The sequence below is a fragment of the Pan paniscus genome, chromosome 13, assembly GCF_029289425.2.
Source record: "Pan paniscus chromosome 13, NHGRI_mPanPan1-v2.0_pri, whole genome shotgun sequence".
In the NCBI taxonomy this organism is placed as follows: domain Eukaryota; kingdom Metazoa; phylum Chordata; class Mammalia; order Primates; family Hominidae; genus Pan; species Pan paniscus.
In genome coordinates, this window is record NC_073262.2 from 88,402,216 (window position 1) to 88,423,369 (window position 21,154).

Here is a 21,154-nt window from a genome sequence, read left to right on the forward strand (position 1 = left end):
CACAAACAGCTGTAAACATTACCTGTTCCCACCAGCTAGGTTGGAAAAGTTTCTGATGGATGAGTCACTGGGTAGAGTTTGGAGAATAAAGCAATAATTAACCCTAAACTGAGGTGTCTTCTGATCTTCTCTAATAGATCTCAAAAGTAAGACCCAGAAGGAGAAAATTTTATCCTATAACTTTAGAAGGAACTGATTCCAGCTATTAGTCTTCAAGTCTGCCAGCTGAAGTTCCAAACATCATAGAACAGAGACCAACTGTCTCCTCTGTGCCTCATCTGAATCTCCAAACCCAAAGAGAAACCACTAGACACAATAAGCAATTAATGTTGCTTTAAGCCTAAGGTTTTGGATAAATTGCTTTTTCATACATAGATTATTAACCCAACTTGGTTTTTAGTTCATAGGTCTTTGAATTCATACAGGCAGTATTCAAATAGCTGTACATGGACATAATTATAGATTACAAAACACTAAATTTTTAAGCCTAATCACATTACTGAATGAGACTCTTGGTAGTCTTAGGAGAGGTAAGTGTGTTTTGAATATAGAAGGAATGTGAATCATTTGACTAGAGAGTGATCTTTGGTAGATTTCTGAGGCAATGAGCCCTATGGATGGGAGCCTTAGTGTATCCGTATCTTTACGTAGTTAGTTTCCTTCCATGCCAGACAATAACAAATGTGATGCAAGCAAATACTTGAGAAGCACATGAGCACATTAATGTTTACTCCCTCTTGATGCTGGAAGTCTTGAGACTAAAATGTAAAACCATATTGCCTAACCTCCTGGAGAATGAAAAAGAATACATATAGACAATGATCCAGCCATCTCAATCATTCTAGTTTATTTGTTTGTTTTTTTCTGAGAGCCCAGACATGTGAGTGAAGCCATCCTAGATGATCTAGCCCTAGCTAAGCAAGTGCAAACCAAGACAACACCAGCAAACCCAGAGAACTGTGAGGAGTAATAAATCATTGTTTAAAGTCACTAAATTTTGGAAATGGTTTGTTATGTAGAAAAGGACAATAAATAAAGTCTCCGAAAAGACCCCAATGTTCATAAAACTTCAGACACATACTCCTCTAACTTTTCCGAGAATACAACAAATTCTCCTTTACATATAAATGTCATAGATATTTTATCTACACTGTAGACTTCTTCTTTTCCATTTGCTTTCCTTATAAATAGAACTCACCTATTTGATGTGGATTTTTCTTTTTTTTTTGAGAATTCATTTTTTCTGGCCTACCTATTTCCTCTGGAAATTCAAGCTTGTCATCCACCACTGTCAGCTTCTCACAGCAATGATTCCCTCCAACTCGGTTCTTTTAAAAGTAGGTGAGATAAGGAAGAGCTCAAAGTTTTGAAAATTTTCTTCTTAAATTTTTCTCAAATCCATTCTCTGCTTGTCTACAAATCATGAAGTTTCCCAGATCTTTATTCTCACCCCTACAAATCCACCTTCCAAATTGTTGCCAGGGTGTTCTTCTAGAATAAGAATTAGCTTAACATTTTTCAGTGGGTTCTCATTCATGTCTGACTAGGTCAGGAAACAAAATTTTACTTAGTGCTCACTAAGTGCTTGCTCAGCACTATGCTAGGTGCTGTGCATACAAGTCGAATAAGCCAACCCCTGCTCTAAAAGAATTTACATTCTAGTAAAGGGAGACTGACAGGTAAACAGATATTCTTGCTGTAATGTGAAAAAGTTAAGATGGAGGAAAGCACAAAGGGAGAGAATTTGTCAAAAGCTTAGAAAGACAGAAAGACTTCCCAGAGGTGTAACACTTGAATTGTTTTAAAGGCTGATTGAAATTAGCCAAGCAGTGAATTGAAAGGGGCTGTCAGGCAGAGGGGACAGCATAAACAAAGATGCAGAATCACGCATGAATAAGCAGGCCCCGTGTAGAGAACTAACCACAAACAGTTTGGTGTCATTTGAGGTTCAGTTCTGAGAGGTGGTACAGGGGAGTTATGTCTCAGAGATGGACAAAAACGGGGCTGTGAGAGGTAGTATAATAGTATCCCAAAGATGTCTATGTCCTCATTTCCAAGACTGAGTATGTGAATATTTCATAGCAAGGAGGAATTAAGATTGCTAATAGAATTAAGGTTGCTAATCAGCTGATCTTAAGATAGATAAATTAGCATGGATAACCTAGATGGGCCCAATGTAATCACAATGATTCTTTAATTGTAGAAGAGAAGGAGGCAGAGGTCTGAGTCAGAGAGAGGTTTGAAGATGTTACATTGCCAGATTTAACGTGTGAGGAAGAGGCAACTTCTAGAAGCTGGAAAGGGCAAGAACATAGGTTGTGATCTAGAGCTTCCAGAAAGAACACAGCACTTCCAATACACTGGTTTCAGCCCAGTGAGATTCTCTTTGGATTACTAACCTCCATCACTGTAAGGTAATATATTTGTGGTAATTTAAGCCACTAAGTTTGTGGTGATTTGCTGGCAATAAGAAACTGATACAGAGACCAAGTAACAGAGGCTATTACACACTGTGCGCTGAGGGCAGTTGGGAGTTTAAAGTGAGGAAGAGAAATGGTCAGTTTGCCATCAAAGATCAAATTGATACAAGATGGATTGTTGGGGTAGATGGTGGCAGGGAGATGTTATAAGGCTGTGGCAATGGTGCAAACAAACAAACAAAAAATGATTAGCGGCTTAACCGGGAGAGTAAAGTAGGAGTAGATAGAATCGGGCAAATTAATTTTAGTGATAAAATTAGTGGGACTTGGGGACCAACTAAACATGGGAGATAAGGGGAAAAAGAAGTATCTGGAAGCATTCCTTAGTTTCTGGCTTGGGTAGACTTTGGTATTGTCACTGAGATAGGAAATGCAGGAAGAAGCCTTTGTTTCTTTTTCCTGTTTTGGTGAAAGGTGTGTGTTGAGATTTGAGTAGATTGAATTTAAGACAATTGTGGGATATCCATATGGAAGCTGGCAATAGACTATATCCCAAGCTTAGATTTCAAATTTAAGAGTCCTAAGCACATGTGTGGAATTACAACAAAGACAGCAGAGTGCACTGATTAAGAAAACAGCCTCAGGAGCCACCATTTAACAGCAATTGTCAGTCTTCCTCAATCTTTGAAAAATAAAGGGTAATTATTGATAAGGCTACTAAAATAAATAAATGTTTAAAAGGGTGTTTGGCACAGTATATGGAAGTTAGTAGATTCTGAAGAAATGGTAACTGTTATTACTAGTCGGGCCAGAAATAAAAGAGAACAGCAGTGGACCAAAGAAAGTATGAAGCTAAGTCTAAACAACAGGTGGGTTAGACACATACTGTCTCTGCCCTCAGAATACTCCCAGTCTAGTTAGCTTCTTACAGTCAGGGGCCATATTTTACTCACGGCTGTGTCCTGCCCAGTGCCTAGCTCAATGACTGGCCCAGAAGCGTCAAGCACTTTATAAATTTCAGCTGGATGGTTGAGGAGAAAGAGGAAAATAGGATCAAGCTGCAGGAGCAGAGAGGAGGCAGTGGGAGAGTGGTAAAAGGCGCTAGAAAGGAGAAGGAAACCTAGGGGACAGAGGAGACAGGAGGAAGGCAATGAGCCCCCTAGGAAGCCAACGCGTCTGCCTTGTGGACCTGGTGTGGGAAGAAGCTGTGGGAGCCTGGGGATGGGGTGTGGTCTATATGGGGGAAGACGTAGAATGGGCAAAAACAATCACTCGGGAATTTTTATTGAACGGAACAGGGCTCCTTGGAGGCCAGGGGAAATTAACCAGTTACCCACCAACAAAGTTTATACGTTTTCGTTAGGATTGGCTAAGGCGTGATGGTTTCAGAGAAAGATGAAGTTTCAACTGTGGTCCTCTCAGATCAGGCCTCTCGGACCGATTTTCCCAGCTCTGCGGGCGCTCTACGCGCTAGCGCGAGCCGCCCCTCAGGAAGCCACCGCCCTTCTGGGGCCGCTACCATTGGAAGCCTGGAACGCGCGGGGCGGGGCTGTGGTCGTTGGGCTCTGGCCATTCCTGGTCAGGTCCGGACAGAGGGACAACGGGGTGCTAGAGAAGGAGAGCGGGGCGGGTGAGGAAGTGGCTGAGGGGGGCTGTGCCGGCCATGGAACTGTACCTCGGCGCCTGCTCCAAGCCTGCCAATGTCGCCGTCACCAAGACGGTCGCCAGCGTCCTGGCCGCGGACACCCAGCAGTGCAGAGACGTGAGTGGCCGCAAGCTGGGCGGCGTCGTCCTCTGGCGGCCGCAGGCCTGCTGGGGAGCGGGGCAGGGATCGCCACACACGGGTCGCGAGGCTCCCAACTGTCCCCCTTCAGGAGGCTGCCCTCTTGCGGCGCCCGGGGGCGGTGGCCGTGGCTCGGACTGTACCGGCCGCAACTGGCAGGCGCGGGACGCCAGGAGAGCTGGTGACCAGGGAAAACGGGAGGACTTCAGGATGCCCCGAACCCTGATTGTATAATTCTTCGGAGTCTTTGGTTGCAGTGGAAGTAGATTGGTCTAAACTAAACGAATACTGCCTAAAAGGAAAGACAAAACTCTCCAATTGTGTCTGACAGGGCGTGCACAAAACCCACTTTGCAGGGGTTGGACCGGCTCAGCTACTGGACCTACCTCTCGGGGTCAAGCTGCCTGTGATCCCAGGAAGCAATGCTGTATTCTATACTACGAATTTCGGTGAAAAGGTGAACAAGTTTTTATCGTCTTTCTTTCCTTTACCCTTTACTACTTGCTGTTAAACTCAGAGGCTGCATCATACAAAATTCATTAAACGAATTTGCATCAACATTTACAGGAAAAAAAAAAATCCCACATCTGACTGAAGGTATTGTTTAGAATGCATATGAAGCACTTTCATCTTAATGGTTTGGACATAATCATATTCCAGAAAGTTTAGATTCTTAGTCTTTAATTAACAATTCACAGTACCATATTAATATTCCCTATAATAAAACTTCATATATACTTATATAGTAAGTTTTGATGTACTTAGAAACATGTTTAGAAGGTGAAAGGTTATTAGTGATAGCTGCCATTTAATGGTATGTTACGATTTTAACTGACAGTATCTTGGACCAAACTCTTCACGGGAAACATTATTTTGTTTTGAGTTGAATTCTATTTTCCACATAAAGAAAAAAAAAAGAACTGAAACAGTGGGACTTAAAATGAGTTAATATGTTTAGTACTTTAACCTTACTTTAATGAAAGAAAGCCCTGCCTCAATGAGGAAGAGACTCCATAATTTGCCCCAGCCTTTCCATCCAGCATTGTCTCCAACCAGAGAGGCTCAGCTTCTTCAAGTTGAGTCTTTCACACCTACCCATAAATACCATGCTAATACTTCAGTATTTTGTCAACTTTGCCCCCAAACCTGGCATACCTTGTCTTCTTCTCCCCAGTCTATGAATCTGAGCTATCAAGATTCTCTGAACTGTGATAGCCCCCCCATTAGCTTATTTTTGCTTAGAGTTCACGTTGCCCTTGATTTGTGTGATCTCACTTACACAAACCATAGTTAATCATACTGGATTATAGTGTGTACTTCCCTTAAGCCTTTTCATGTTTTTAGTCCTCAACACCACACCTACCCCCAAACCTCCCCAGCCTTTGACTAAGTAGTCAATGCTGAAGGAGGTTTACTACATTCTTGTTGACTGGTTGCTTTTATCAGTTTTGCAAAAAGTTCCACAAGAAAGAATTCTAAGTGGCCCACTTACCCTTCTAATGTCTATGATGTCATCAGAAATAAGTAGAACCCCTTGGTATTTGATACTTGCTTAATGTCTTATACAGTTCAGGCTGTTATAACAATGTACCATAGACTGGGTGGCTTAGAAATAACGTAAATTTATTTATCATTGTTCTGGAGCTGGAAGTCCAAGATCAGGACACCAGCATGGTCAGATTCTGGTGGGGGTCCTTTGAAGTCCTTTCATTATTACCTCCCTGCATGGTAGAAAGAAGGCTGGAGAGTTCCCTGTGGTCTCTATAGGAACATTATCTCCCTTGATGAGGACTCCACCCTCATGACTTAATTATCCCCCAAGGCCCCAGCTCCTAATGCCATCACACTGAAGATTAGGATTGCATATGAATTTTGGGGGCATACAGTCAATCTAACACACTAAATAAACATGATTTCTTAAAACAAGTTTTGTTTCTGAAAAAAGGTATAATTGCTCTTTAAAAAAAACTAATCTGTTCTACTAGATTAGAGCAAGTGAACTACAAATATACCAACTTCACACAACTTGAGTCACATCCACACAAACTAACTTTGCAAAAACGTGCTTGAAATTTATTCCATTACAGGTGATATAATTCCTCTTTAGTGTATAAACTTAGAACTGTGGCTTTTGTCTCCTCCCTCAAATATATTCTTTTACTCTATTGCCATTTTCTCTGTCGACCATTAATTCACTTGTCTACTACTTTTCAAAAAGATGTTCTATTTTTTATTACATTAATTCTCCCAAAATTTATTCATTTAATGATAATTAGGCACCATACAATTTCTCAGAAGAATTTTCTCTTTCAGTGTACTCTCCTTCGTGAGGTAATGGTTAATAGTCACCTTTTAAGGGCAACCAGTTATTTTAATTGTCAATAGAAAAGTTACTCTGGCTCAAATGGGTGGATTTGTTTAAAAGTATTCTTAGTTTACAGGTCAGGAGCTCAGGTTTGGTCTTGAGAAACATATGCCTGTCACAGCTAAAAGTTAACATTTTTTAAAAGTTTACAGCTAAATGTCAACATCTGAAAGAAATATTCAATCTACTCCTTGACTTATTATTATTGATCGTTTCCCTTCCAGGAAAGATCTGGGCTTCATATGTGGATTCACTGAATTCAAGACTCTCCCCTTTACGAGTTCTTTCTTTGCCTTCTCAGGAAAGCATTGGTAACCAGGGAATCTAGCTTTCTAATTAGGCTCTTTGGAAGGAATTAAAGTTTAATGTTAAACAAGAGGTCAGAAACTTAAAGAAGCTTTTAAATGCAAAGGAAGAGCTAGTATCTTATTTTGTTCCTCTCATCTACCTTTTACCCATATGCAAAGCATTCTCCTACCTACCTTTTGAGAGTTCTTATTAGGGTCCAACCCAGCCAGCCTCCATAGTGTTCAGGAATTGGACTGCAACTGTGGTTACAGCCAGACTGGAAACAGAGGTCCCAAATTGGTGCCTCTAGACATGTCGGGATTGGTGCTTAGTGTTGTTGTGGTAGTATAAATTGAATTTCGTGCCTGCAAATAGGGCAGGTGCTCTCTGGTTTCCCATATTACCCACATACTCCAATTATCTGTCTCCTGAGCCAGTGCCTGATTTAACATATTTTGAGCTATTATAAAACTTAGTTTTTCTGGCCCAGCAAACTTAAAACAGAAAGAAGAGATGTAAAAACAGCCTTAACACAACTTCCTACTCTTATTCTCTACTTTTTCCATTTCAGAGGTCCCCCAATAAGCCATTATCACCATCTTGCTATTGAAAAACTGAGAACTCACACCAAAAAACTCACTTTGCTAATGTTTTAATTCATGGTGAGATTGAATAACTCAGCTGTTTTCTCTAATGCAGCAGATATAAGAAACATGACTAGAAACTGATTATCTTTTCCTCCTTTTATATGTTAATGGCTGTTGCCTAAAGGTGTATTTGGTCTTCACACAAATAGAAAAACTTCAATTTCTATAAATATTATTTAAAATTGGTTCTTTAATAAGGTGAACTGCATAATATAGACCTCAGGTATTCTTCTTACTCTAGCACTCAGAGATTGTCGGTTCCTTGCATTAAAAACCTCAAGATGCAATGACTCTTTAACTCAAAATCGTTAACATCTAAGTTTTACTTCTACTATTTGTTAAAGTTATTTTCATAAATTTTGATGAAACATTTTGTTATTTTTGTTCATTTTAAGATGATTGAAATATAATCATAATTACTATTAATCCTTTTATCTTTTGAATAGAATATTTTGATTTGAGAGAGGGAGGAGGAAAAGAGAGAATCCTAGCGTTGGCTTTGTACCATAAAACAAACTATATGCTATTCCCTTTCTTTTCCTCTTCTCTTTTCTTATTTGGCTGAGAGTCAGGGGCTGAAGAGGATTAGAGGAGGAACTGATTGGGTTAAGGTGAGTCTTTGGGATAATTTACGCAGCTGAGGAGAGAGGAAAGGAAAGGCAGGAAAGCATGCCCAACTCCAATTTTTCTGTGGCTGTTTTTCCCCATTTCAGATTCTTTTGGCACATTTTATTTTCAATGAACATTCTAATCATTTTGATAGATTATTTAAAGTGAAAATGCATTAATTTTACATATTTTTGAATCTGTGTTTGCAGCTTTTTCGACCTTCTTATGGTTTTAACCTGACTGATCCCTATTGTCGACTTTTGGAAAACCAATATAAAAGCCTCCATGATCCACATTTAAAAGCATACTATAAGCGCAAAGATATTTTGAAGAGATTAAAGAAAGGTGGCTACATCACCAGCAATAATAAAGTGGGTTGAAAATTACTTCTTTTTTTAATCAATGAAACCCTTTAAAACTTGATATAAACTTGTTTCTGTACCTCACTCGGGGGGCCTGTGTCACTTTTAACTTGGTCATGAGACAATACTTAATAGGCAGTTCTATAAATTTCTCAGTATTTGAATCAAGAGAAATCAGACAATAGTTGTTGCTAAATGAAAGTACTTCTTCCTTCATCTTTTTTCTTTGTAATATAAAAAGATTATTGACAAATAATTTGAGAATACAAAGATACATTATTTTCCCACGTGTATTATAGCCTTCTTTCTCTGTCTTTAATGGCACTGTATACTTGTCAAGAATTATGTTCCATATACTTTTAAAAACTTGAGATGAAACAGAAACTTAGCAAAATTCAATCTGTGAGAATCTTGATAGAGTATATTCTTATTGGAGTCGAACAATGTTATTACACTTACAATTATAATCCAATTACAGCTAATTGAAATTATTACTGTGATAACTAATTGTGTGCACTAAACTCCTTTTATGATATAAGTAATATTAATAAAGTAATATGTGTATATTTTTTAGAGACAGGTTCTCACTTTGTTGCCTACACAGGAGTGCAATGGCGCAATCATGGCTCACTGCAGCCTGACCTCCTGGGCTAAAGCTGTGTTCCCGCATCAGCATCCTGAGTAGCTGGGACTACAGGCACATGCTGCCCAGCTGGTTAATTTTTTTTTTTAAGAGATGGGGTCTTGCTATGTTGCCCAGGCTCATCTCAAACTCCTGGCCTCAAGAGATCCTCCTGCCTCAGCCTAAGTAATGTTTTTGGATAGAAATTTATTGCTGATTAACAAATGCAGAGAGATATTACTTACAAGATTGTTAGCAGTTTATTACTCTTTATGCCAAAATGTCATCAAATTTTATGTCACTGCTATTTTTTAAGTTATTTTTAAATCAATTTAATGATTTAAAAATATATTTCAAATATTTATGTAATATTAACATATCAAGCATTTTTAAAATATCCATCTGCTTTCATTTTTGTTTGTAGGTTGTATGTACCTTGAGAGAATTGAATAAGTACAGGCAATATCTTACCAGTTTAAAATTAGACTTTGAGAGAAACTATATAAAAGAACAAGTAAGTTAAATACTTAAATTTGGTTTATTTACACAGAGTTTGGAAGAAATGCTTGATTATATGTAGAGTGTTCTTCTAATAATATTTTGACCCTTTATTATTGACCCTTTATTATTGTCAAAGTAATTGAATATTTTTTCCAAGTGAAAATTTACAGTAGGAATAAACAGTATTTTAATTTTGCTATATTTGGCCAAGAATGGCAAAGGGACTGGGTTATCTATCAACACACCAGTGGTAGCTGGCATAATTCAATAACTAAATTGCTAGTCAGATGTGTTGTTTCCCCCTGAGCTAATGCCAATAACAAACATCTCTTGTGGCAGAAAGATTCTTAAATTGAAACCTAAAACAGTTTGAGCCATAGGAAAAGAACAATAATTATCTGTAGTGTTCTACAGTGATTCAAGAATATGTACACTCTGTGTTTGTACTCATACACGTGCACCTGTAAAAATGTTGTTCTTGAATGTGAACAAAATGTTGTTCTTGAATGTGAAGTAGAATGATTGGGTGTAGAGTGAATGGTTATGGATAGTGACTTCCTTTTGATTTTTGACTTAAAGGTGTGTGTGTGGGGCGGGGGTGTGTGTGTTTGTGTGAATTCAGATTTTAGGGTCAAGAGGTTTGGATCAAAGTGAGAAAGGTATATTTACATGAGTGTTTGCAAATGTATGTCCTAAAGATAAAAGGGTTAAATACAAACGAGAAAGACTTTACTATATTTCTAAGTATTCTGTACTTTCCCCACTTCATTCTGTGCCCAGTGTTTCTTCTCTACTTCCTGCATATTTTTATTTAACTTATTTAGAATAGGTAGACAAATAAACTGAAATGTTTACCTTTTATTTTCAGAGATAAATCTTAATTTTGGTTTACTTGTCTGTGTCTTTAATGGATTCAAAATAGATGTAAATGCAATTAAACAGAATTAAGCATTTATAAAATATATAAATTTAAATGGTTTTATTTCTGGGAAATGTAAAAAGCATTATATATATGTAATACACATGTTTCTTAAATAGAGAATACTTGCAAAACAGCTACATAACATACCGGAAAACAATCAAATCCCTCAACATTGTGATGTTGCACAAGTCCAAAACTGGTTGTTAAAGGAGGGCACTGAATCTATTAAGGACCAGGAGCGGCTGATGAGGCATAGGTAAGATTAAAGTTGAGGCATATTTTATGGGTATGTTGTGGACCCAAATAAGCTGGAAAATACTAGAAAGAATTGAAGACAATTTAAGTACTAGACACCATTCTCCTGGATCCCTCAGAGTGTAGAGGAAGGAAGTGAAACCAAGAGGTGGAAGAATTTTCTACCAGAGGGGTTAGGGTTGCTGGACGCCCAAGGGATAAGCCAAACTGGTTATTGAAAGAAAAATTAGATTCAAAATCTTTCTATATTAGAATATAGAAACAATATATTCAAACAATAACAGCTTTTTAAGATTCATCTTTAAGAACTGACAGCATTTTTTGAGGAAGTTAGTGCAAAGTCAAAAAAAGTAAGTTTGGAATAACTGATGCCAATATATAAATATGTGCTGTCTATAAAAAAGATTGTAAGCTCATTTAAATATGACTCAGTCATATTCAATCATGGCCATTCCATGGACAAGCCCATTTCTTAGGAAGTAAAGGATGTTATAGTTCTTTTTCCTTCACTAGGGATGCGGTAAGGAATTGGGCTGACTTTTATTACCTGACTTTTATATTCATTCCATGGTTTCATTATATGGTATTATTGCCATAATACATATTGATGTACCAGAGATCCAGACTACAGATGAGAGATTTGTTCAAGGACTTGTAAATTACAAGGAACCCAGTGCCCAGTTTTTCTTAGAGAATTCAAATGGACTGTTTTTTTTTCCACATTTGAAGTTACTGTTTCAGTTATTTCAGCCTTTTTTGCAAGGTCATATTCTTAAACCTACTGAGTTATGAATGCTTACTGTGCAAAATGTTTTGAGTAACTTTGCTCTGCTTTTTACCATTATCTTTGCCATTATATCAGATACTTGTGTAGTGGAGAGACCTTATAATAAGTAAAACATGGTGAGCTGGTGGGTTAGGCTGTTTTAAAGGTTTATAAACAGGACTGACAGAAAAACAGTAAAATTCTTGTAGTTCAAGAAATGAAAGGCAAGCAAGGAAGTGGTTTGGGAATGGCATAGCAGATGATGCCATCATAAAAGAAACAGCCAATTCACCTTTAGCAATATTTGCACTCATACTCAGATATTTGGATATGATAAGTAGAAAACTAGAACAACTTGAACGCACAGCAGAAGAACAACGCCTATTCCTAATGGATAGAGAAGAAAGACGACAGCGGGAACACACAAGAAGAAAACTTACTCTTCGTAGAAAAATAGAAGAGGTGAGAGACAACAACTTTAAAATATTAAAAGAAAAATTGTGTACAGTTGTTGCTTTTGTAAATAATTTTAACTGTACATTGTGCTGCTTGAAGTCATTTCAGTTCAAAATAATTTGTTACCATTAAATTTCCTTCATAGCTATAATATACAAGTTGTTACATAAAATAATGAGGTGGATACCACAAAGTACGTATATAAGCCAATTTCTGCTCTTAAAGAACAGTTAGAAAGTTAACTAGACACTATCTAACTCTCTTAATGCCCTTATTGTGGAGACAAAAATTTTTTGAAATTTAGCTTTAGTAAAAAGTATCATATTTGCATTCCTAATAAGAGTGTAGTAAGAAAAGTATATTCTAAACCGAACGTATGCCTTTCATTATGCTTAACCTGATTTCTATTAGGCCCTGACTTGTTTAATATACTTTTTGGTGGGACAAAATACAAAGATATTGTTGTGAAAGGCACACACACCAAGTGCAGTAACATTGTGATTTCTAGGAATGGAAGACAAAAGAGATGTTACTTCTGACAAGGATGGCAGAAGATGTTAAAAGAGAAGAGAGGATAGAAGAACAACGGCATAGAAACAGAGAAGAGAGTGACAGGAAGGTAGGGTGAGCTTTAACCTCTAACTTGAGCTGTTCGAAGAGAAGATTTTGTTTTGGTTTTTTGAAGTACAAATCACTTTGTGAGATGACTGTTGCCCAGTTACTCCAAATGATATGCATGATATAAAACTGCAAGTTATGGACATTTTTAGTATTTTTGACTATCATATAAAAGGTACTGCTCTATTATGTGATATAACTATTTTTGGCTTTATTTTTACACCATAAACCATACTTGTAATTACTATGAAAAAATTAAATGACTGATTAACTTTTTTTAGAACCAGCAGTTCTTTGTCGGATTTCTCAATTTTTCCTCACCAGTTAATTTTATTTAGCTTAACTTTTTATCTTTAATAATATATAAGATTTTGTGATTTAAAGTGTAAATCAATAAAAAGAAAGAGAAAAATCCTACCAGCACCACCCTATCAACTTTTTAGTTCTCACATATACACATACACCCCCCAACAATGTTTCCAATAATATTTATTTTTTCCAATTAATAATTAAAAACAAGCATTGCAAGCTGTTCTGTAGGCTGTTTTTTTCATGTAATAAAATGCCATTGTCAACTTAGCATGTTGATAAATGTTGATCTAAAATTCTAAATGGCAATTTTAGGTAGGTTATTGTTAACAAACCTAGGTATGAATGTAAGATTTACACAATTTGGTTTGTATTGACATATACTGTTACATAGCAATTTTGTAAAAATATTGAAAGTTTAAATATGTATGCTTCTCTTTCATTCTGTTTGTTACCTGTACCTTTCAGTACCATCAGAGACTCACTGCTCATTTTGCAGGCTCAGCTTATTCCAATTTACCTGATTATTATTTTTCTTCTTTCTTTTTTGTTTTTCTTTCTTCTTTATTTTTATTTATTTATTTATTTTTTGTAGAGACAGGTTTTTGCTATGTTGCCCAGGCTGGTCTCAAACTCCTGAGCTCAAATGATTCTCCCACCTTGTCCTCCTGAAGGGCTGGGATTACAGGTGTCAGCCACCACGCCCAGCCATAGTTATGATTAATATTTTCTAATACTCAGTTTTTCACTATTTTTCAATGAGAAGTCTCACCAAGTTGTCCTCTTCATTTTGCTCTAAAACTGCACATCTCTGGGCGGCAGAGCAAGACTCCATCTCAAAAAAAAAAGAGAAAGTATCTTTGTTTTCCAGAAGCAATTGAATGCACTAGATTCTTCTCCTTTTGCCTAATGTCAATTACTACCCAAAGAATGTTGGTCAGTTTTAGTGAAGACTAATGCAACTGATCAAATCAGCCTGGGAGGAGTGCCCATTAGACATGGTCACTGACTGTAAGCATGATAACACCACAGGCTGCCTAAGCTGTGCTAATGGCAGAGCCATTTGAACACTGATATTTCCAATGGAGTTATTTTACAATTGTCTTTTGTGAATCTTGTTTTACTATAAGAAATTTTGAATTCCTTTGTGTTTCATTACATTATTATGTCATGATTTTCAGATTTGACATTATATATTTTTTCACTGCAAATTATGTCTTATCATAGTTTAGATTTTGCTCTTAATATCTTTGTCAAAAATTATTTGTGTGGATCTATTTTTCGACTCTCTTCTATTCTTTGACCTATTTGTTTGATTGCTGTACCTTTAATAATTCTTTGAATCTGTCATGTCAGTCTTACACATTTTTCTATTTCAGTTGTTTTAGTTAATCCCAAGCCCTTTGTATTTCCATATAAATTATAGCATCAGCTTATTAATTTCTACCAAAACGTCTTGCTGAGTTTTTTAAATTGGATTTGCATTAACTCTATAGGTCAGTTTGGGCACAATTTACCTCCTGATAATATTGAGTCTTTCAACTCATGAACCACATATGTCGCTCCATTTATGTAGGTCTTCTTAATTTCTCTTAACAGTGCTATGTAGTTTGCAGTGTACTGTTCTTATATATCCTTTCATAAATTCATCCCTAGGTATTTCATACATTTTATGCTATTGTAATTTATATTTCTTAAATTTCAAACTTTGAATACTTAATGCTAGCATTTAGAAAAACATCTGATTTATTTATATTCATCTTGTATCTTGCATTGTTAACAATCAATAATCAGTTCTAGTAGTTCTTTTTTCTAGATGCCAATTAATAGTTTACATAGATGATCATTTCTGTGAATAAAGGGAGTTTTATTTCTTCTGATGAGTTCCTTTAATTTTTTTTTCTTTCTTGATCACACTGCTTGAAACCTTCAGTGTAATGCTGAATAGAAGCAGACATACTAGCTATTTTTCACTGGTGATTTGTTTGTTAGTGCCTCTCTTTGCTAGTGATCTCAAGGGGAAAGGATTAAGTCGTCGCCATTAATTTTAGGGTTAGGTATGGGTTTTTTTTACAGGTGTCATTCATTGGGATGAGGAAATTTTCTTATATTTCTAGTTTGCTGAACATTTCTATCAGAAATGGATGTAAGATTTTGTCAAACATTTTCTTCTGTGGTTTTATTGAATTCATATGTAGGTTTTCCTTTGTGGTTCATTGCTTAGTAGATAACATAAATTGATTTTTGAATGTTAAATGAATCCTGAACAAAAGATCATTAAACCAATATACTTGGTCTGATTGTATTATCATTTTACATATTGTTGTATTAAATTTGCCAACATTTTGTTTAGAATTTTGCACTAGAGATGTTAGTGCAAAATGTAGTTTTCTTGCACTACCCTTCTCTGATTTTGGTATCAGGGTAATGCTGGCCTTATACCATAAATCTCTATGTATTCCATCTTCAGATTTTTGAAAAAATTATTTTAGAATTGGTATTGTTTATTTTTTATATATTTTATGGAATTTATCAGTGAAGACATTTGGGTATGAGGTTTCTTTGTGGGGAGATACTTAACTACATACCTATCCAAAACATTCTTTTTAAAAGTTTTGATAGTGTATTCTAGGAATTTTTTCATTTCATCTGATTTGTGGGATTTATTGACAAAAGTTGTTTATAACATTCCTTTGTTATCATTTGAGTATTTCTAGACTCTGGTGATGTCACCCACTTTCCTTACTGACATGGTAATTTGTAACTTCTTTTTTCCTTATCAGTCCTGGCTAGAGTTACTTTTTCTTTTTCTTCTTATTTCTCTTTTTCTGATTTTCTCAAACTGCTAGTTTTTAGTTTTAATGCATTTCTCTGGTTTTTTTTTTCTATTTTGTTGATTTCTGTTCTGATCTTTTTGTTAAATACCTTTTTTCTTTTTAGGTGGAAGTCATTAATTCAAGACCCTTCCTCTTTTCTAATACAGAAATTTAGTACTCTTAAGTTTTTCCCTAACACTGGTCTATCAAGAGTCTCCAGATTTTTTTTGATATACGATGTTTTATATTTATTCAATTCAAAATACTTTAATTTCCCTTTTAATTTTATGTTTGATTCATTGGTTACTTAAAAATGTGTCATTTAGCTTCTAAATATTTGGAGTGTGTCCAAGATCTTTCTGTTATTGATTTCAAATTTACTTTTATTGTGGTCAGAGAAAAGACTTTTATTTCCCAAATCTTTTTAAATATATTGAGATTATTTTATCATCCCAAACGCTGGTCATTTTGGGTAAATTACGAATGTACACCTGAAAAAAACTTCTTTCTACTGTTGTTGGGTGAAGTATTTTATAACTGTTCTCTAGATATCAAGTTCATTGATAGAATTGTTCAAATCCAAGTCCTAGCTCAATTTCTGTCTACTTGTTCTCTCAATTATTGAGAGAAAGAGTTATTAAAATCTCTGACTATATTTTTGGATTTGTCTAGTATCTCAGTTTTTGTTTTATTTGAAGCTCAGTATTAGGTAAAAAATGGCTAGAATTGTTATGTCTGTTGGTGATTTGATTTGTTTATTGTTATGAAAATATTTTATTTTCCTGTTATTATTCTTTGCTCTAATATTACATGTAATATTAACATTGCCACTTCAGCTTTACTTTGATTACTGTTAGCACGGCGTATTATTTTCTTGTGTTTTACTTTTAAGACCAAATTTGGGTCTTTATTTTTCTGTGTGTGTGTGTGTGTGTGTGTGTGTGTGTGGTTACTACTCATATAGATGGGCTTTGGTTTCATATCAAATCTGACAACTGCCTGTAATTGAGGTGTTTGTAGCATTTACATTTAGTGCGATTATTAACATGATTAGTTTTATGTCTGTCATCTCATTATTTTTTTATTTGTCTCATCTATGTTCTTTTCTTCATTTTCTGCCTTTTTCTTTTGATTTTTAATGATCCCTTTGTATCTATTTTGTATATTGCTTCTTTGTTTGAAATTTACCAGTTGCTTTAAGGATTACAGTTTATGTCTTTAATTTATTAGGGTAGCTCTTAAAGTGTTATTATACTGTATTATACCATTTCACATATAGTATAAGAGCTTTACAGTATTATGCTTTATTTTTTTCCCTTTGGCCTTTATGCTATTTTGGTCATTCATTTTATTTATATACATATACGTAATAAATCCCACAATACATTGCTAAGTTTGTCTAAACTATCATTTATCTTTTATCCTGATGTTAATAAGTCATATATTTGGCCAGATACTTAAAATTTTTTATGCTCTTCACTCTTTTTTTGTATACCCATATTTTCATCTGCTATCATTTTTTTTTCTGTCTGAAGGGCTTTCTTTAACATTGCTCCTAGTACAACTTACTTTTGTATGTCTGCAAAAGACTTATACTTTATTTTTGAAAACTTTTTTTTGAGTATATATGGGTTAACATCAACTGGGTATAGAATTCACCATTGACTTTTTTTTATTTTATTTTAGTACTTTAAAGATGCTGTTTAACTTTCTTCTCTACATTGATTCCAAGAAGAATTCTACTGTCTTTAAACTTTATTTTTCTCTATGTAACATGATTTGTTTTTCTGGAAACTTTAAAATTTTTCTTTTTATCCCTAGTTTTGAGAAATTTGATTATTATGACTTGGTGAAATTTTTCTTGTTTTCTACGCATTGGTGTTTTGGGCTTCTTGGACCTGTGGGTTTACGGTTTTCATCAAATTTGAAACATTTTAGGATATTATTATCTAATATTTATTTTATCTTTTCTCTCCTCTCTTCAGGCATATTAGGCTGCTTGAAGTTGTCCCATATCTCACTGAAATCTTTTCATTTATTCACTTCTCTATTAATGGATGTGCCATTAATACATCCATGGTATTGCTCATCTCACATATTTGAAAATTGCTTTTGGACCTTGTTATGTCTCCCATATCTCTTCTTCACTTTGTTTATATACAAATTGCAATCTTATGTTGCTGTATTGTTTCTTGTCTTTAATTCCAACATTTGTGTCATTTTTGAGTCCATTTCAGTTGATAGATCTACTTCTTTTATAAGTCATATTCCCCTGCTTCTTTACATGCCTAGTATTCTTTGATTGGATGCCAGACATGAATTTTACTTTGTATACTGAATATTTTTATCTTCTTATAAATATTATTTAGCTTTTTTGATGTAGATAATTTATTTGGAAACAATTTGATTGTACAGGTCTTGCCTTTTATGATTTGCTGGCGGGGTGACAGCCATGTTTTATCTGGGGCTAGTTGTTTCCTACTACTGAGTTAAGATCCATCTTAGTACTCTACTCAATGCCCTATGACTCATGAGGTTTTTCCAGTGAAATATTTCTAGGGGGAATAGGCATGTTTTCTATCCCTAGATAGGTTGCAGTGACTGTTTTCTCCAGTCCTTTAGGAAGATCTTTACTGTAGTCTTGGGTAGTTTTTTTTACATATGCTAATCCATTTTCTTGCTAAATACTGCAAGAACCCTCTAAGAATCTCTGGGGTTCATTCTGTATGGATTTATCTTGTTTCTAGTACATTCAATACTAGCCCAGAAATTCACAAAGGGAAGTCACATTTTATGTACTATATTATGTTTACCTCTGGTAGACCTGAGTGATATTTGGTTAAGCCCTCAGGAATCTTCCAATTGAAGATGATTAAGAAATTACTTAAACTCACCAGGACAGGTATGAATAAGATACCCTGTCTGATCAGAAACTGAATTAGTTCTCTGATGGTATGTAGAGTGGTAAATTGCATACATGTTAAATATATTCTTTGTGTTTGATCACAAATGGAAATTTGCCCCTTACTACTCTCTTATTTTTGTAACATTACAAATCAAGACAGGACTGATTATCCATTTTCAAAATATTGTCACATTTTAAATGATTTGTTTTACATTTCTAAATGGCAAGTTAATATTAACCAATATATTTTCTTTAATATTGTAGAAACAAGATCTTCTAGAGAAAAAAATGGCTTATCATTTACAAAAAATGCAAGATACTGGCTTTAACGGAGAAGATATAGGAAAAAATACATTTAAATACAGAGGTCAAGATGGAACACATGGTGAATGTGAGAACATTAAAAGATGATGTAGCTAAGTAGAAAATGATTATCTATGTAAAAATCCTTGTGTAATACTCTGTGTATTTACACTTGTTTCTCCCTTTGTGCCAGACATTGTTCTAGGCATTTCTGTAGTATAGTTCAAGTTGAAAAGTAGGCATATATGTAACAATGATAACAAATTATAACAATCTCATCAATTGGCTCAGGAGACAGTCTTGCCTGTACTGCATTTGTAACCAACCTCCCTATATTTAAAGTAATTACTAAAATGATACAAACTTGTATCTAGGATAACCACTATTATATACCAACATGGTGTTCTATTATGTTGCCAACCAGTAAGAAAGGGAGGTGGTACAGAATTAGGAAAAAAAAGAAGGAAGAAATAAATGAAGAAAGAAAAAATGAAGAAAGTTTCAAAGGAGGAATGGCTTTGTTATGCCCAGCCTCTACCAGCTTCCTTTATTTATAACATTATAAAATTACAATGGGTTTTTCGCTTCGATATTAGATAAAATTTCATGGCCAGAATGCAAAAACGTAGACTTGTTTTAACTATCTTTGACTGTGTAGTACCAGGAAAGAAACTGATTATTTTCCATGCAGCTATTGTCATAGTATCTCATCAATCCCATTTCTAGGTCAGAACTTTCCTGTGTCACTCCAGTAGATTACCAACTAGCCTCTGTTGAGTCTTCTTTTTACCTGCCTCAAATCCATTTTGTACTGTCACTTGCTACATTTAAAACTCTGTTCTCATGGTTTCTTCCTCCACCCTTAAAGCTATTACCTATTAAATGAAGCTCAGACTGCTTCAGCAAGCATTTATCAGCATCTAGAGTTCAGTCTTCACCTAACTTTTCAACTTTATTTTACACTACATACTTGAAGATGGCAGCTATGATCTAGTGGTGATATGCACAGGCTCTGGAATTGGATTGTGGAAGTCCAATCCTGTTTCATCATTTTCTAGCGATGTTATGGCTTGGGCAAATTATTTAACCTCCCTAAGCCAGTTTCGTTATCTGCAAATGAAGATAATACTCCTAGATAATTCCTATAAAGAGTGTAAAAATTCTAGCATATAGTAAGAACTTAATTTATTTTGTTGTTTAGTTAAATTAGACTACTGATCATTCCTAAAACACTTGTTACCTTTCTGACTTCTCTGCCTCTCTCTATCCAATTTTTCTCAATTTAGAATGACCTGATTACCATCTCCATTTATCAAAATCCTACAGTTCTTTAAGCCCCACTGTAAATTACACGCCAAAAAGTCATTGTTGATAACCCTAACTGGAAGGTCCCTTTTCTGTGAATCTCTCAAGTAGTTTGCACCACTTTTAATTCACTTATTACATACTTCCCGCTGTCTTAATCATTTATAATAGTAAACTCCCACCTTTGTATTCAATAGAACACCATGCAAAGCATATACACTAAGTACACGTTTGCTAAATTGATTAATTCTATCTGTTTAGTTCATTGAGGCAATGACAGCAATATCATGCCTCAGATATGAAATCACTTCAGTAACTATAAAAATTCCCACATCTTCATTAACTTTCTCATATAGTAGGAATAATTTCTGTAGCTTAAACATTTGTTATTTAGATACACTGTTGAAGAAGAAGTAGTATGTAAATGAGCTTAATTTATATTATCAAAGAGTCAGAATAGAAAGAATATCCATGGCACAAATTAAATTGAATTATACCACTATGGTAATGTTGTTATCTTCCAACAAGTAAACAACTTCTAGTGGGACAGAGAAAGTAAAAGAAAGGAAGTATCAGAAGAATCTGCTCAGTGATCAGTGAATGGGGAAACAGATCACTCTTATAGTTTACATCTCTAATAACAGCCCCTTGAGCACACATGCAGTGAGGACCTTTTGCCACCTTAATAGTTAGAAAAGCAAAACTACAATTACATTTATTACAAAGAAGGGAATATATATGTGCATTTGCTTATGCCAGGCAGCAAGGCATATCCAAGAATTACAACAGTCACTGTGGACTGCTGAGTCTTCAGCCCAGCCACTATGTTGTTATGCACCCAGATGGAAAATGACATGTTTCAGTTGAGCCAGGTGCAGATTTCCTTTTCTGCTAGAAAAACA

The 21,154-nt window shown here is 35.3% G+C and overlaps 1 protein-coding gene across 2 annotated transcripts in view; it reads left to right on the forward strand.

Annotated features, from left to right (window-relative positions):
- The first annotated feature begins 627 nt into the window (after positions 1-627).
- Positions 628-21,154, forward strand: part of FSIP2 (fibrous sheath interacting protein 2) — a 99,500-nt gene continuing 78,973 nt past the window's right edge. Inside the window, exons 1-8 of one of the 2 annotated variants that reach the window (XM_055108840.1) lie at positions 628-4,182; positions 4,535-4,660; positions 8,322-8,483; positions 9,521-9,610; positions 10,636-10,775; positions 11,861-12,002; positions 12,505-12,615; positions 18,909-19,035. In XM_055108840.1, the coding sequence (XP_054964815.1) occupies positions 4,084-4,182; positions 4,535-4,660; positions 8,322-8,483; positions 9,521-9,610; positions 10,636-10,775; positions 11,861-12,002; positions 12,505-12,615; positions 18,909-19,035 (997 nt within the window). In that variant the 5' untranslated portion in view covers positions 628-4,083. The remainder of the gene's footprint in view (positions 4,183-4,534; positions 4,661-8,321; positions 8,484-9,520; positions 9,611-10,635; positions 10,776-11,860; positions 12,003-12,504; positions 12,616-18,908; positions 19,036-21,154) is intronic. The other variant, XM_034954621.2, reaches the window with a different exon arrangement.